Source organism: Brienomyrus brachyistius, chromosome 21 (genome assembly GCF_023856365.1).
Source record: "Brienomyrus brachyistius isolate T26 chromosome 21, BBRACH_0.4, whole genome shotgun sequence".
In the NCBI taxonomy this organism is placed as follows: domain Eukaryota; kingdom Metazoa; phylum Chordata; class Actinopteri; order Osteoglossiformes; family Mormyridae; genus Brienomyrus; species Brienomyrus brachyistius.
In genome coordinates, this window is record NC_064553.1 from 8,501,316 (window position 1) to 8,517,592 (window position 16,277).

Sequence of the window (16,277 nt, forward strand, 5' to 3'; positions counted from 1 at the left end):
TTAAGCTTCCCCGCTTAATTTTATTTGTTTTTTTTTAAGATTTTTGAATCCGTTTCACCACACTGCAGCTGTGTGCGCGCCGAATAGTGCGGGGGTACGGCCTCCGGCGTGGGCCGCATCCAGCGTGGGAGTAAATTAGCGAGGTCGCGCCAGCTCGCGCTCTGTCCAAGCGGCCGGCGGAGGCTCACCGGAGGAGGCCTGCGCTCTCTGTTCCAAACCGCACGGGGAGGGTGAAACTCCCAAAGAAATAAAGGGGTTGGACAAATCACCAATTACACAGTCAGGAAAAATGAGCCGGGGTGAGTGGGGTGGGGGGGGGGGGCTGGCTCCTCAAGAAACCCCACCCGACTCACTGGAACCACTGCGGTGGGCCAGCGAAGTGAGGGTCTGAAGTTAAGAATGGAGAAGCGCAAGGTGGGAAAACACTACTGATAAGAAACAAGGCGTCAAAAACCAGCCGTGGGCGGGATTATTGTGGCATGTCAATCAGTAGCTGGTTTAGTTAAGCCACCCTATTGATGTGTCCCGTTGCGTCGAACCAGGGAGTATTAGCCTGTGATGCAAAAAAATTATATCTGTGTACTGACTGACATGGAAATTCCCATCGAAGGCATGGAGTTCTGGAAGAAAGCCGAAAAGCACCGAACTGGAACGCAATCCCCTCTCATCTTATCTTTGGCATTTTGACGCTTCTGCCACAGTGCTAAATGACCGTAACTGCGCGCTATCATGACCATCGCAGTCACGTGACCACGTGACCAATGACTAGCCTGGTGGATAATATTCTGTTTATATGCAACGCAAAATGAATCAAACGACAGCGGCGGTAATACTGAGAGGATAACTGAAATGAGCACAAATTTTGCAACCAACGTCAAGATCAAGGGTGGGCAATCTTATCCACAAAGGGCCGGTGTGTATGCAGGTTTTTGGGGTAACCTTTAGGTCAGCTGTTCAAACCCAGGTGTGAGGACTCTACAACCAGTCAGTCCTCATATTAGTAAGTTAATTATGGAGATGCAGCAAAAACAGATATATACAGCAGGCGGCCCTTTCTGGGTACGATTGCCCACCCCTGATTGAGACAGCTTCCTGACTGAACTCAAAATGGTTTTGTGAACCAAAAAACACAAAGCAAGGAAGAATTTCCTTAATAACATTTATAATATATAATTATAAATACATATGGCATACATGCAAATGGTATATATATATATAAAACTATTACCATTACTCAAAATCTCGCTCCCGTCATTAATTTCCAATAGTCTGCCTATAATAGCAACCTGAAATTTGCTGATGTTACAACCACAAACTACCAGCAATGTCTGAAATGGGTCAGGATAATTTCTGGCTCTGCCGGGGCTCCCATCCTAAAGCGATGATGACAGCTGTATTGTTTATCCGCTGCAATTCTTGTTGTTGCTGAGTGCGGGACCCCGAGAGAGGAGAAGACCCGCCGTCTCAGCAAAATGAACCCTGTGAGGGACACGCACACCCCAGGTCCTGAGTCGACTCCCAGCATGCTTTGCTACTTAAGTAGTCCAAGGCGGAGGGAAAATATATGAGGGGGCAGCCTGGCAGGGCGTAACTGAGGCTGACAGATTACCCAGACATACTAAAGACACAGACGAGAGGCTGCTGTCAGGAAAATCCAGGAGAAGGACGGGCGCAGAAAACACCACATTTGCAAAAAGGTTTCCTGAGATCTTCCGAAGGTTCAATGACTTTATTCATCTCCATGGAATGACATTTGTATCAAAATCTACAATAATACAAGCTTTGGAACTTATGGCAAATGCCGTTAATGATGATTAAGTTTCATTTAAATGTCGAAATGTAGGAGTGACCTCCTTCCAAGCGGCACAGACCCCTGTCGTCAGTTTTCCTGCATCTGTCTCTATCGGGGTCCCATCTGAATCCAATAAATCCGCTGCTGGACCATAGTCACCGCAAGGAATGAGACCAAAGGGCTCTGTGGATATTTTACTGGAAATCTTACATCTCGCCCTGTCTGGCATTTCCCCCGCATGAATTGATTAGCGGGGCAGGGAGAGAGAAAGGGAGCCCGATAGTATACGGCGATCTGCATAATTAAGCCGCCTGTTTCACACGCAGCTCGCAAGCCGAGTGTGAACTAATGCAGAAGAAATGAGTCCGACGTGGGACTCGGGAACGTCTGCGCCAAAGCCTCCGGCCCTCCTGAGCTTTCGGCTTTCTAACACCAGCCCGATAAAGACTCAAACACATTTCTTCTGCTACCATATCCCATGCAGCCCTGACTTCCGCCCTCTGACAGTTATGTAGACGTTTGCACTGCCCACGGATAAATTTGTATTGACGAACAGCCCAGAAAAATTGGTGTGTAGCACATTCAAAGCCCTCTAAAGGGCTTTTTCAGTTGGACTCCTGGGTAGAATGCACCTCTCAGCCCTTAGCGCATTTCTCACTTATTGTGTCCTGGATTAGCTTAGCTGGACGCCGGTGTTAATTCAATGAACCTTTTTGTCCGACATTCAAACAACTCCGAGCATGCCCCCCCCCCCCACCCACTCCCGTAGTCCAGCCCACAAGGCTGAAAACATCCACACTCTACAGCCAGCTAAGGAAGCTTCAATCGAGGTCAGTTAAGCAGATATACGGGCAACAATGACAAGGCCAGGAACTCAGGAATGCAAAACCTTTCAGGGAGGAATCGAGAGAAACAGAGCGATGGAGATATCAGACATGGATGGAAAAACACACATTTCTGCAGTCCCGGGGCTCTTGTCCTGTTGACACGTCGGCCATAAGGGAAATCAGCGGAGTTGACCATTTATTTCTGTCACGGCCTGTAAGAACCTCTCTTGCTCTAACCACACATTCCATCGACGCCCCAGAGGACGGCGGGCCAGGCACGGCCGCCTGAAAAGTCCCACACAAGGTGGAAACGTGCTGATTTTTTTTTTAACCATTTTTACCATACCATTTAGCTGCAGCAAAAAAAAATATTTGAAAATCTGAAAGCAGACAAAGTGTTTGCCGGTTAAATGCTGTTGTCACAAATCACCGTTTTACCATGATTGATGCAAACTGCTTTTACATTTTTGCCACTTAAGGCTACTTTGAAAATGGCAGCTCATCGGTTAACAAGCACACCAGCTCCTGCTTAGAATACCCTAAGGCTAATAAGCTAAGAATCCTTTTACGGCACCATTGCTTAGTGCAGTAAAGCTACATGTCATTAGTCATCATTTTACTAGCCAGTATTTTTCTATGATTCACTAGCTGTTTTCCAGAACTGAGACTGAATGCACTCCTAACTGTGAATAACTTCTTGAATAATATAATCATTTTCAGATTTGACTATGCACGCTGGAAAACAAACAAAAAAAACTCATTTTTTTTCTGCAAAACAATAAAAAAAACTGAGTATTAAAAAAATGCACAAAAGTATACAAAGCTGACTTACGGACTCTGTGACCTGTTGACTCTTTCGTCATTGTTCTTTCACTACCCAGCACTACGACAGAGATGTAGGCACCATCGCAGGCTGCAAACGACATCCATCCGTCTAATCCCCTCGAGACCAAGAGCTTTACCATTCTGAATTCCAGAGTTGGGGCAAAACTGCAAACGCCAGCGTTTTTAGGATTTCCTATATTTTGACAGTGACAAAACAAAATAAATATATGGTAATTCTGGTTAGACAAAAACCAAACGCTCAATGCCTTAACTCAATGGCAGGGACGTGGCAAAAACAGTGTGTCCCGCTCGTTCGTCTTGCACGTTACTTCAGCTCGACGCTGCCCACGCAAATGACAACAGGACGTCTCCGTTGCTATGTGAACTGCACCACTTACCTGCCCCACATCTCATCCATCTTCGTTTTTTTTTTGACGAACGGAGAGAAAGTTCCGCATGACTAGACTGTGGATTAGTCGTTATAATGCAATATTAGCTGTCTTCCATTTTCTTCTTTTGGTAACACAGGCCGCAAATTGCGTTCAAAACCCATTAATCAAAGCAAAATTGGAACAGACTTAAGATGTTAGTGCTTCTGCAGTACATACGCTATTTTGGTGCTCAAGCATATTTCAAGCATAATTTTTCTCATCACAAAAAAATAACCCAAAAAGCTAAATTTGGACACTTGATTGAGAAACTATGGCTTTTGTTCAGCTGTTGGTTTTGGCGTCCCTTGGGTTGGACTCATGGAGGAATGGACTACTTCTACCCATACTCTGGATATTGTTTTTTTACTGTGCATTATCACTGTTATATGAAACATAAAAGAACACAGTTTCCTCGAGAGTTCCATTAGGAGGTGTGTGTGTTTATCTTAACCTCGCTCCAGATCTCCCACCTTGAGGACAAAGGTAAAGATCCAGAAACTGCGGCAGGAGGTAGGGGGCTAAAGCGGACCGCATGGCCCTGCAATAAGGCCTTGCTGCTGGAGGCCACTCGGGGCCACAGATGGACTGCCCCCCCCCCCCCCCCCCCAGGTCATTGCGAACGGCAGCAGCACAGGCTCAGTTACTCAGGATGCATTCCTGCCGTATCTGCTGGTGTCCAGGCCAGGCACTGCGGCACAAAGGCAACAGTGTGCTGCACTGGGAGGAACACGGGCTCGCACTGGCCAAAAGCTCTCCAGTGAAATATCTGGGCAGGGGCAGAATAACATTATTCCTACTCTATAACACAGTAACAGCACCTAAGGGTATAATGCGAAAGCATTACATACTGCAAGGGCATCGAACATTGCCTGTACACTTGCGAACTACCAAGCTGTGATGTCGATCGTCACGTTCGTCAAGGGAATTTGCAGGAAACCATGAATAAGTGATGAAGTTTATCTAGTCATCAGTTTATCTAGTTTATCTTGTCTCGGTGCAAAAAATCTGAACATTGGTATAAGAGTTTCAGATCAAATCAATTCACTTTTGTAATAGTAAAAAAATTATTTGGAGACTGTTGTTTTCAGTTTCTGAAATGATTGTATTTTTTTGTTGTAAATTTTTGTATGTTTCTAAATGCCAGTAATAAGCTATCGTAATAGGTTCAGTACCATTGCAGTGATAGCAATCAAGGGTTATAACTTAAATATCTGGTTCTTATTTCACATATAGCCGATATTCCTTTCCTTTGGAGGGGGCGGGGCATTCACACACTTACAAACGTACTTCATTGGTCTTTGCCCCGCCTTTATCCTGCTCCTGGAACAGTGACCGCTTTGTGGTATGTTAAGACCCCCCCCCCTCCCCCCAGTACCTTTTTTAAAGCCTTAATCTGGGGGGCGACCTCACAGCTTACTGCAGTAAAAAGTCGAGTTCCCTGACCAAAGAGGCCAGATCAAACACAGGTCGCCCCGGCGGGGGGACACAGGAGGGCGGCCCCACCTGGCGAGGGGCGGAACTACATCACAGACGTGCCGTCCCCCTCCTCAGGCCTGCTGTCACCTCCTCCTCCTCCTCACGTCGTTCCAATACCGCTACTCACCCCATACGGGCCGCTTACCAAGAATAAATTGTTCGAGGGCGAACGCTTTGCAGAAATCCAGACGAATGGCAATCCCGCCCACAAACTGGCCAGCACTTTCGACGAAAAGCAGCGGTGACATCCCTCCTCAACCATATTCGCAGAAACCTACGCTAATTACTTTCACATTAGAAAACCATCCAGGCAACTTTTCCTCTTGGTTCTGTTCCAGGACCACCTCCAAGTCTTCATAAGCACTGAATGTCACAGCTGCAATCTTCTGCTAATTATAAGACTCCCTGACTGGCATGTAATCTCTGCACACTAATTCCGCCAAACTGCTTGCTTGTTTGCTTAGTTGGCCCAAAACAATCACCCTATAAAAAGAAGCACTTATATCCAGTGGGGTAGTAAAAAGTCAGATATTTACAGATGAACAAGGGGAACGGCACAACTTTGCAGAACGAAAGGGCAGCTAATTTACCCATAAGCCCGCACAAACTCCAGTCATCGCAAACTGCCTTCTCATAGCAGCCCCGACGGCAAATCTGCAATTTGTATGACTAAACACAACTAATCGAGCTCATTAGCCACCCCCACATGCACACGGAAAGTCCGACGACGTATTGTTTGTAAAAGCTGTTACGAGAATGAGGTCATCTGAGAACGCCATAATGCAATTCATTAGGAACCTGGGCTGTGAAATATAGGGAAGGGTGTGGATCTTATTAAGGAGGGACAGGGTTGGGGAGGCAAGCTGCTCTGCCCACCTGTAACTGACTGTATGATTCTGTGTTAAAAGATGGGAAATAATGGTCAAGCTCTCAAAAGTTTACAGGTTATTTTGTGTAAGTTAGAGAGCTAACGTACTGTGGACTGTGTTCAGTTGGCCCGCCTGACCCCCCCCCCCCAGAAGGGCACTCATAAAATCCCCCCGATCCACCCTTTAATCTCCATGCCCAGTGAATCCAGTGGTATTCCAGAAATAATGCACGTGTCCTTTTTCATAACTGCTGTGAGGGTGTTGCAGCCATATTTGACATGATCCTGACGCACACCAAGTCCTGCTTATTGAAAACATGTTCTTTAAATTATGCATGATTCACATATTCTATCCGCTGCTTTTGGGAGGAAAAAAAATCACTCCGCCACTATTATTCAAATTCTGTTTCTTCTGTGACTTAACTGGTGCAGTAGTTTAGGCTGAGTACCTACCACACCACGGAGATGCTTTACATCCATGTATGCTGTCTACAACCTATAAATCCATAAACTATCATCTGATTCACACTGTTATACATGAGGACCGGGGAACTTCTTTGTCTGCTGTGTCCTTTGTTCCAGGAAAAAAAGAACCGTAGAGCAAGTTTCTGAAATAGACTCACGTTCTTTGATGACATTTCTGTAGATTTAGAGTTTTGAAAATTATAAGAAAGCTATTTGTTGGTTTACATAAGGACTGAGTGAATTTTGGTTCCCGATACAGTAACATATGATGAGGAAGCCTGACTTTCAGTCTTTGGTGGTTGTATCTGAAAAACAACAAAAGAACTGGCTGAGAGAGTTCTGGAAATGTACTCTTTCATTTGCAGGTGATTATTCTGAGGCCGTGAGACCCAGGGAAGCCACGAAAGAGCACGTCAAAGCAGGCCTCTGTGCTCAGACAGTCGGGACGATGCAGCAAAAAGCCACAATATTGTTCTTTATACCTCAGAGCTCAGGTGGAAGACGCTGCTTCCCGGGCGCTGAGTGCTAACCCACTTCCACACCGTCGTTTCTTAACCGTGAACTCGCGTCCCATTTAGACAGCGGTGAGGACTTGACAGGACTTTGCTTCTATAATTATAACCTCTCCCCTAACAGTAATAAACATCAACAGGCATTGAACCATATCAGCCTGAACATGTCCTCCCTCTCCTCTCCCTCCCTCTCCCGGGGCAGGGGGGGGGGTCCCCATCTCTCTCGGTGAATGACACAGTGCAGATCTGGCTAAAATAATTACAACAAACAGGCCAAAGGGCAACAGGCAAGAATGAGGCAGGGAGAGTGCATGCTACTAGGGGTCAATTTAAACAAACGGTGACTGTATAGTTCTGTTATTGTAGATTTCATTGTTAAAAAGTATGCAGGAGTTTGACTGGGAGTCAGATCAGGCCAGGTGGGTGTTATCAAGGAAAATGCTTAATCTAAACAACTTCTGCACTTTTTTCTCCCGGCTAAATACTGTTCAGGATGTACAGGGGTGGGACTACAGGGGCACTGGCCCCACCTGAAAACCGATTGGTCCCCGAGTGCCCGCTCCCCTGTCAATCACAGATTCAAAATATTTCGTTGGCCGCAGTGTATTGTCTTAGAATATGTAATCGTGAAGGGTGTAGAAAACTATCCAAAGTATATGATCCCAATGGACACCCACGACACTACCAACAATAGGGTGAAGCTGTGGTGCTCAAATCAGGACACTATTCCCTGGGAAGTCGAGCCCAAAAGTTTAACGAGCTAATTACACCCCCCAAAATCAAACCTCGTTGGATAAAAAAAAATACATATCTCCAAAATCTGATGAAGCTACATGCTATAGAGCTACTCAGGTGAAGCCTCCCGCTCAAGGGTTCAACAGAAGCCCACTGATGGGATTTGAACCAACAAGCATTCAGCCTGTTCGTCAAGGATGAGATTACCGGACATTCTTAAAGGCAAAATATTTCACCATGCATGTTTAACACTGAAACAAACCTGGGGGGGGGGGGGGTCATTTATTTAGTAGGGAGAGGGTCTGCTTAAAGAAACAGCCTCGTTAATGCTTTGTTACGTGGTTCATATGTTGGGATGCTGTAAATCCTCAAAGCGGAATACAAAGGAATTATATGTCGAAAAATGCCGGAATGAAAGCAGGAGCTCGGTTTAAATGTTAGATTTCCCTAAACCATCCATCTGTCTTCCAGATCCTTATCCTGGACAGGCTAATGTGGGGGTGGGGGCTGGGGGCTGCGGGCTGGAGTCTATCCCAGGCAGCACGGGGCCGGGACACACCCAGTCCATCACAGGGCACAAATGCAGCTGTTAACCTATAAGCTTTTCTTTGGACTGCATGAGGAAGCCAGTGAACCCAGAGGAATCCCACTGTCGACATTTTCCCAAGCGCACTATTTGAAAAACAATAAATCTGAAAAAAAATTATTTGGCAACTGATAGAGTTCCAGGTTAATTTTGTGTCACGTTTGTGTCGGCATTCCAATAATGATCAATACATGGTTACATAGCTAACGAGTAATCGATGGGTATAAATGTACTGTAAAAATACGGTGAAGGACCAAGTGGGTGCGGTAAATTTTCTTAACAAAAGGAAATCGACCTACAATATTATATCGATAGCAACAAAATGCTGGTTAAAATCCTGGGTCTGAATAAGCCTCTTAGGGTGAATTAATCTGCAAAGAATTCCAGGCCTGTAAACTATGAGAGGATTTACGTTTCTATGGATGCTGGTAGCAATTACCAACCAATCAAGAACATGAAAGTAGAAGAGATTTTTGTGCGTTAAATAAACGCGGCAAAAGAGGCGGAGAGTTACTAACTGGCTTAGAGTCAAAGTAAAGAAGATTAGCCACCAATCAAATACAGCCGTCCAAATAATGGAAACGTGTATCTTCTCTTTGCCTTATCGCAACACGCTGAAAACTGGGCAGAATACACAAACAGCTGGAACCCACAAGGAACGACAAAAAGTCCAGCACAGCCTCCAGGACAAGCAGGTCATTGTAAGTTATGATTTAAGCATAATTCATGTCCGACTCTGCAGCGCTTAACAACCAGCGGTCGCCAAAATCACACCAAGCCAGCAGATACTGGTTAATTAGTTCCCAGCCACCTGTAGATAGTTTCTGATTAATTTCACGTGGTGCTCGTATGTGCTGTTGCCAAACAGCAGAAGTACCGCACCGGTGAATGTGATTCACTGGCCGATGGTCGTTATGGGATGTGGGCCACACTCGTAAACATGTATGCTGGTTAATGCATAGAGTAAGAGTGTGAAAACTATATGAAATGTTTACATACCATGTGATAAAGGCTGGAGTCATTTCCAGCTTGTTTACCCAACCTTCTAAGAGGGTACTTAAATAAGGGCTATGAAACAAGATTTGCTGACTTCCTTTACAGCACTCCAAGAAAGATGCACGCTATTGCATGTGTTACGAGCAAAATGCAATACACTCCCTAATAACCGAGGATAGAAAAGGTACAGCAGCACATTTACATTTATGCTGTGCTGTAAGGATGATAGAGAGGGTTGTGGAAATGCCACCAAGCAAATGTATAACATTCATTATTTTTACTTAACCCTTAGCCACATAATTTGTCCGGTAAATTCCCAAAAGAGTAGAAAGGGTCATAAAGGCAATGCGACAGTGCGAAATAACCCAGTGACATCCATAACCACTTATGGAATTATATCTTCCACTGAGAACAGCATAAAGAACACATCTGATATAAAGTCCCCTTGCCACCCTGCCAAGGAAAACAAACCAAACCGGCCATCTAAAGTACACAAAACAAAACCGAACGAGGTAAACAGCGACACATGCTAGACTGCTTCTCAAAAGGCAGATGCATCCGAAGAAACCAAAGGAAGATAACATCTCCCTAAACGGTTTTCTTGGTTATCTTGTGTCTATAAATTTTTGGTCTGTCTGCTGGGTTTCTCACAGGCTTGAAAACGCAGAAAAAAATATACTGCTGGACAAACATGAAATCAGAATTCATCCATTCCAGGCTAATAGGAACAAATTCTTATACTGATTCAACTAAAAGAACTGTAAGAAAATTTGCCCTGTTGGCTGAGAACCACGTTAAGCTAATTCTAAACTAATTCTGATATGTGGGAGAGAGCTCTGTGAGGTTAGGTATTTACTGCCTCCGGGGGAGTGTGGCTTCTTTTTTACAAAGACATAATTGAGTCGCATGGAAGACCCTCAAGCAGACAGCCTTCCGCCGTCCTTAATGCAACGCAAACACGTTTCCAGGATTTACGACGACAGATTTATTGCGGCATTTAAAAGTCATGTTTCATTGTAACTACTGTTTAGTTCAATGTAGCATGATTTCATAGTTTCAAGAAGTGAAAATGGTACCTTGTTTAAAGAAAGAACTGCATTCAGCTGCCAATCAGGCTACGTAACGCAAAATAATATCAGATTACGTGCTCTTCTAAACAATTTTGTCTCAGAAATGTACTTTTGATGCATATATTTTAGGACAGATTGCTTACAATTTTGCTATATTGAATTCTTAAAAACACTGCAAAATGTGTGCAGTGAAGGAAAGACAAATGATAATAAAAAGCTAAGAATGACTGTCCCGGCGACAAATGGGACAAGCAAGGCACACGCTCTTTAGCCTGCAACAGACCTCCAGAGTTCCCTGGGATTTCCAGTTGGCTGTAATTACAGGAAGACTCTCCATGCTGAGATTCAGCTCATGGCAAAACGTTTCTCAGTCATTTAGCACAGAACATACGAAGAAGATACTGGCTACAGTCATGGTTACTCCACTGTCAAAGGACAAAAGCTTCTGCGGATGATAAATGTAGGTGAGCAGGTTCATATCTTTTCTCATTTGAGGAGACGGTGAAGACCAAATATGTTCTCTGACATTTCTGGTGGGTCTGAAGCACTTCCAACTATGAAAACCAAAAAAAATAAAAAAATTGCCTGTCACTGATATTCATTGTGCACATAATTTGTACAACATTGAAACAAATTGCTAATATTATGCAACATTTTGCAAAACTCCACCAAACCCAGTGAGAAGTAACTACATGTGTTACATTGGCTCCAGCTAACAGACATTAAAGACATTAAATGTGTATCATTTATGACATATAAAATCATTTATATCAATACAAACTATAAATTAATGTCGTCATGTATCAAATATCCAACATCACAGTTAATATTCCATTATATATGATATTTTACTTTATTGTATGACAAACGGAATTCTCAGTTAAAGACATTTTCATCGAATGAGTAGGATGTCAAAACTGATGTTCTGGATACCTAACGGGCTTTTGGACATCGACTAGAAATACGACAGGCTATGGTTAAAGTATCAATGGTCAAATCAGTGAAAAACAAAATTCTATATATCGGCATGTTCGGCATCCTGAAAGTTCAGAGGGCAAGTGAAAGATATGAGACGCCAGAAATCTCGGAGGTGAGATATTCATTGCGTATTACTGTCAGATCCCTGCCTAATGGTAAAACAACAAATAAATACTGTACAAATAAATTCACAAGCAAGCCCGCGACATCAGATATAGGAATATAACAGTTTCATAGTATTTCATTGTACAGATTAATCATGCTAATTTCTTTCTATCTGACGTGGAAATTAAACTTTTCTCTCAGAAGTCCCCATAATACAGTCTAAACGTGCCTAACCATTTAAAGTACCGTACAGCCCCCACCTGTAATCGATTCATTCTGCTGTCAGTGACTGCAAAGGAATTAAGGCTTGGTAATTAGCTCGCGTGCTTTCAGGGGCGCGAGGTAAGAGAAAATCTCTGAAGCACCGCGCAAATGTCGCTGTTCACATCTCCAGCGCTGCTATTACTGCCATCTTCTGCATTTTCACATTTGCAAATCCATTCACATCGCCGTGAATTTAAGCTTTTTAAATTTTGGCAACAATATGATGTGTAATTTGTGCACAACACATTTCATGCAAAACTTAATTGTTAATTCATTTCGTGGAGATTGACCATGTGGGGGTTAAAAATTAAGTTACAGTTGAACTGTCAACCGGTTAATTTGTATCCTATGGGCGTGCCAACTACTCTTATACCGCTTAGTGTTTTATCAGGTCAGCCGTAACCGTCATACACCTGGTTCACCTTCTTACTCTTCAGCTCACCAAATGTGAAATTATTTATTAAAAACCCAATGGGACAGGTTTGTGACCTGTGTTTTGGATTTTAAACGTTAACTATTAATTGTCACATACACGCCATTTACCAACATTCCATCTTATTTATGTATCTGTTTTCTTGAACAAATAAAAAACACATATTTTGTTTATTGTTTATAAAAGAACTTCCCAATATAAATAACTGATCCAGAATAACAGCAATTATTGTGAATCTGATATACTCAAATGCCAACATAAAAAGTGCGACAAGCGAAACGAAAATATTTAATACCTAAAAGTATCTGTAATAAATACCTATAGATGTCACATTTTTTTCTAATTGACAAAATCAAATGAGTGCGGTTATCAGCACAAAGTAAGCGCTCACGGGTTGAAATGAATATCAAATTAATAAATATAAATAAATATATATCTCACCAGCCGTACTGTGCATCCTACCAGCAAGCTGTAACATCACGATGCCACGAAAGAAGTTCAAGCTCCAATTAATTTTTGCCCCCATTTGTTGCATTCCTCTGAATATGAGTCGTCCGTCTATGTGGTAAGCAGAGACTTTATACTAATAGTACCAGATGGCTGCTTCCAGAGGCTATAAACTGAAGATCGGCTCCCGCCGTCTGCACGCAGCTGACTGCTCTGGCTGGGGTGTCCGTGCTCCAAACTCCGCTCGTTTGCTGCGTGAAGTTTGGTGCCGCTTCGAAACCCCGTCGGAGGCGAAGTGTGAGCGCATGTGTGTTTGATTAAAGCCCCCGCCAGTCGCCACCTGCTGTTCGCCATTCAGCAACGATCCCACTCGCTTGCGAAACGATTCGAAAGAATATTCATAGTCAAGAGACGTATTCTAGTCATATTTTTTCCTACAAACTTTTAAACTGGAATATGGAAAAGTTTTATTAAAATATGTTACGGCTCGAACCGGAGCGAACCTGTGCAGCATATTCCAGCATATGCAGATTATTGAAGGTAGATGGACGTATATTATTTGCTGCCATTATCTATAACTATTTACTGTAAAGGACCAAAATGGCAAAATAGTAATGCATTCTCGGCACCGGAAATGATAATAAACGCCAATCTTTACCTATGCAGTTCTACGCTTTTAAAATAACAGTCAAATTAATTGCAAATTTGTGGAATCGTTTAATGTACCAAACCTCAGCAAATGTTGCACACCTGGTCATAAAAAAAAGAGGTAACAGAATAATAAAAATTTTATAATAATAATAAAAGGGAAAAAGCGAAGATTTTCACGTTTTTATCAAACTTTGCAGATCTCTGGCTTGAGGAATACGCCACATATTTCTTTATGAAACAGTCGCTTTGACCCCGTGGCCTGATTTTGTCCTGCAGCAAAGATATTTGCATTCATGCCTTTTGAAGCTGCAGTGACTCCAAAGAGTTTGGCTTTTCATCCCTAATATCATTCATGTTGATCTACTAAGCCTGGGCTCCCTGACAGTCATGCTTGCATGTCCTCCATTATAGAATACAGAAGGTGAAGAAGGGACATTGTTGATAGAGAGAGAATTATGGAGAATAGTCACAAATATGTTAGCGGTGGTAATAGTAGTAGCAGCTAGCAGATGTTTCTTCTCATGGATAAAACTAGCTAACTGATACCAGGGTTGCCAACTGTGGTCAGATGGCTCGAGTGAGATTTTCAATTGGAGACTAGTCTGCACACGCATTTACATGCATGTATGTTTTATTACCTGGCAAATAGTCTGTAGGGTTTGCAAGCCTCCCCAGCGCTTTTGATGTAGCTAATTTTAGGCGTATAATGGAATAATATTGATTTTCAGTCTAAAAGCCTGAGTGTCACGCCAGATGCTGAGAGTTGGCAGCCCTGAGATACTTACTGGGCTGCTAATAATTTATGCGCGATGCGTGTGCATGTCCATGCATAAGATGCATATATTTGTAATTCTTCATTAGCTCTAGCTACATACATTGACTGCCTTTTGAGAAAATGGGAGCCGGAGAGGAAGTCGAGCAGCTGGCATGAAACACAGAGGACTGGTAATCGCAAATTCTGTAATTCCAGGGGTAGATAAACACTGAGTCGCACATTAGGGGGAGTTGCTGGTGCTTTTCGTCTAGCGCAGAGAACTGGAGAAAGACGATTGCCAGGCATCTTTTTATTGAAATAACCGACTGCGGATGTTCCTCAGACTCTTATCGTACCGCCGCCGCGATAAGCGATCTCTACTGGCTCATTCTGCCAACATAAGTCCTCCTACAAGCGGTGTGTGATTATTTTTTTCTTCCTTGCAAAAAATGTCTGCAGACTGTCAATATTGGCTTGGTAACACAATTAATTAAAATACCTGAATTATATTTAGATTATGTGGGTTTAGCTTGAGTTAAAAACTTAAATGAGCAAACACTGTGCGTCCATTTCAAGGAGAGACTCAGATCGACTTGGGCTTCAGCACCTTCCTGCAGGAGTAACCAAATGCATGCATCATTAGCTGCAAAACTACTGATGTGCAAATCATGGAAGTCGTGTGTGACACGACTTTTCCCTACCAGTTCATATGCAATACATGTTTGGCAGAAGGAAGAACCAAATATAGTTGAAATTACTTTATAAACCAGGGCCTCTTTTGTACCAGTTAAGTGACATGAATATAATATTGCAGGTACTGACAGACCCAAAAAAAAGCCTTAGCTCTCTGACTAGAGAACAAGAAGCAGTCTGTTTCACTTTTGTTACATTGTGTCCTTGCTTCCCGTCGTGATCTGCATTAAGGGTTAATGCAGGCCCCAGTGAAAGCTTGCGAGTTAGTTTAGCTCCTGGAAAAACAGAACAGTGACTAGAGATGACTGTAGCTTGTGTTATTTCCACTGGAATCTTTCTCAGCCATATCTCACTAGCCTCAGTTATTGCAAAAGGACACAAGGGAGAATGTGTTGTGTAGAGGTGAAGTTGTCGTATTCTCAAATGGTACAAGGATGGACAGATGTTCAAGGCTGAACAGAATGACTTAATGCAACACACAGGCCAAAGGAATCAATCAATCGAAGAAATATTTCAGCTTAGGATCCAGATATATTCCATTACACACACACACACACACACACACACACACACACACACATACACACACACACACACACACACGCACACACACACACACATGCACACACACGCATATGTCGGGCAAACATATCTTTATGTTGTGCTTCATTAACTCTATGGGAAAAATGCTAACGCTAACTATGACAACCTTAACCTCCACCCTGCCCTAACCATAACCATAAGTAACCAAGCAAAATACAAGAGTTTTTGCAATTTTAGTTTTTTCATTGCAGTCACAGATGTTTATTAAATGGAGTTTTTCCTTATGGGGACCAGGAAACTGGGCCCCATAAGGGAAAAATTGGATATTCATCATGTTGTGGGGACATTGTGTCCCCATAAGGTAAAGTATACCTGCTTCATTCATTTCTTTCGGGAAAACTCTAATTCCAACATAACAACCTCAATCCCTACGCAGCCCTAACCTTAACTATAAGTAACCAAACAAAATGCGAGACTTTTGACATTTTTAGTTTTTTGATTGCATTCACAGATCTTTGTGGGGACCTAAAAATGCCCCCCACAATGTTAAAAAACAGGTTTTTATTACACTGTGTTGGACTTTTGTCCCCACAACGTAATAATCCACACACACACGCATTAATTGCCGGAATGATTTTAAAATAAAATTCATCATACTATTGGTCATTGTGCTATTTTATATAATGATGAGATATTAATCCCCTTGGGGAAATTTTCACCTACCCCTTCTGCCTCTCTTTGAGACACACAGACAGGTGAGAGCAAGCTTGGGAATCACAGTGAGGGATCAGTCATTTATGGGCACCCATGGAGCTGGGGGTCAAGG

The 16,277-nt window shown here is 43.0% G+C and overlaps 1 protein-coding gene across 1 annotated transcript in view; it reads right to left on the reverse strand.

The window, feature by feature from the left end:
• Positions 1-16,046, reverse strand: part of LOC125716736 (inactive tyrosine-protein kinase transmembrane receptor ROR1-like) — a 65,049-nt gene extending 49,003 nt beyond the window's left edge. Inside the window, exon 1 of the mRNA XM_048989368.1 lies at positions 12,805-16,046. Within this exon, the coding sequence (XP_048845325.1) occupies positions 12,805-12,898 (94 nt within the window). The 5' untranslated portion in view covers positions 12,899-16,046. The remainder of the gene's footprint in view (positions 1-12,804) is intronic.
• Between the last annotated feature and the right edge of the window lie 231 nt (positions 16,047-16,277).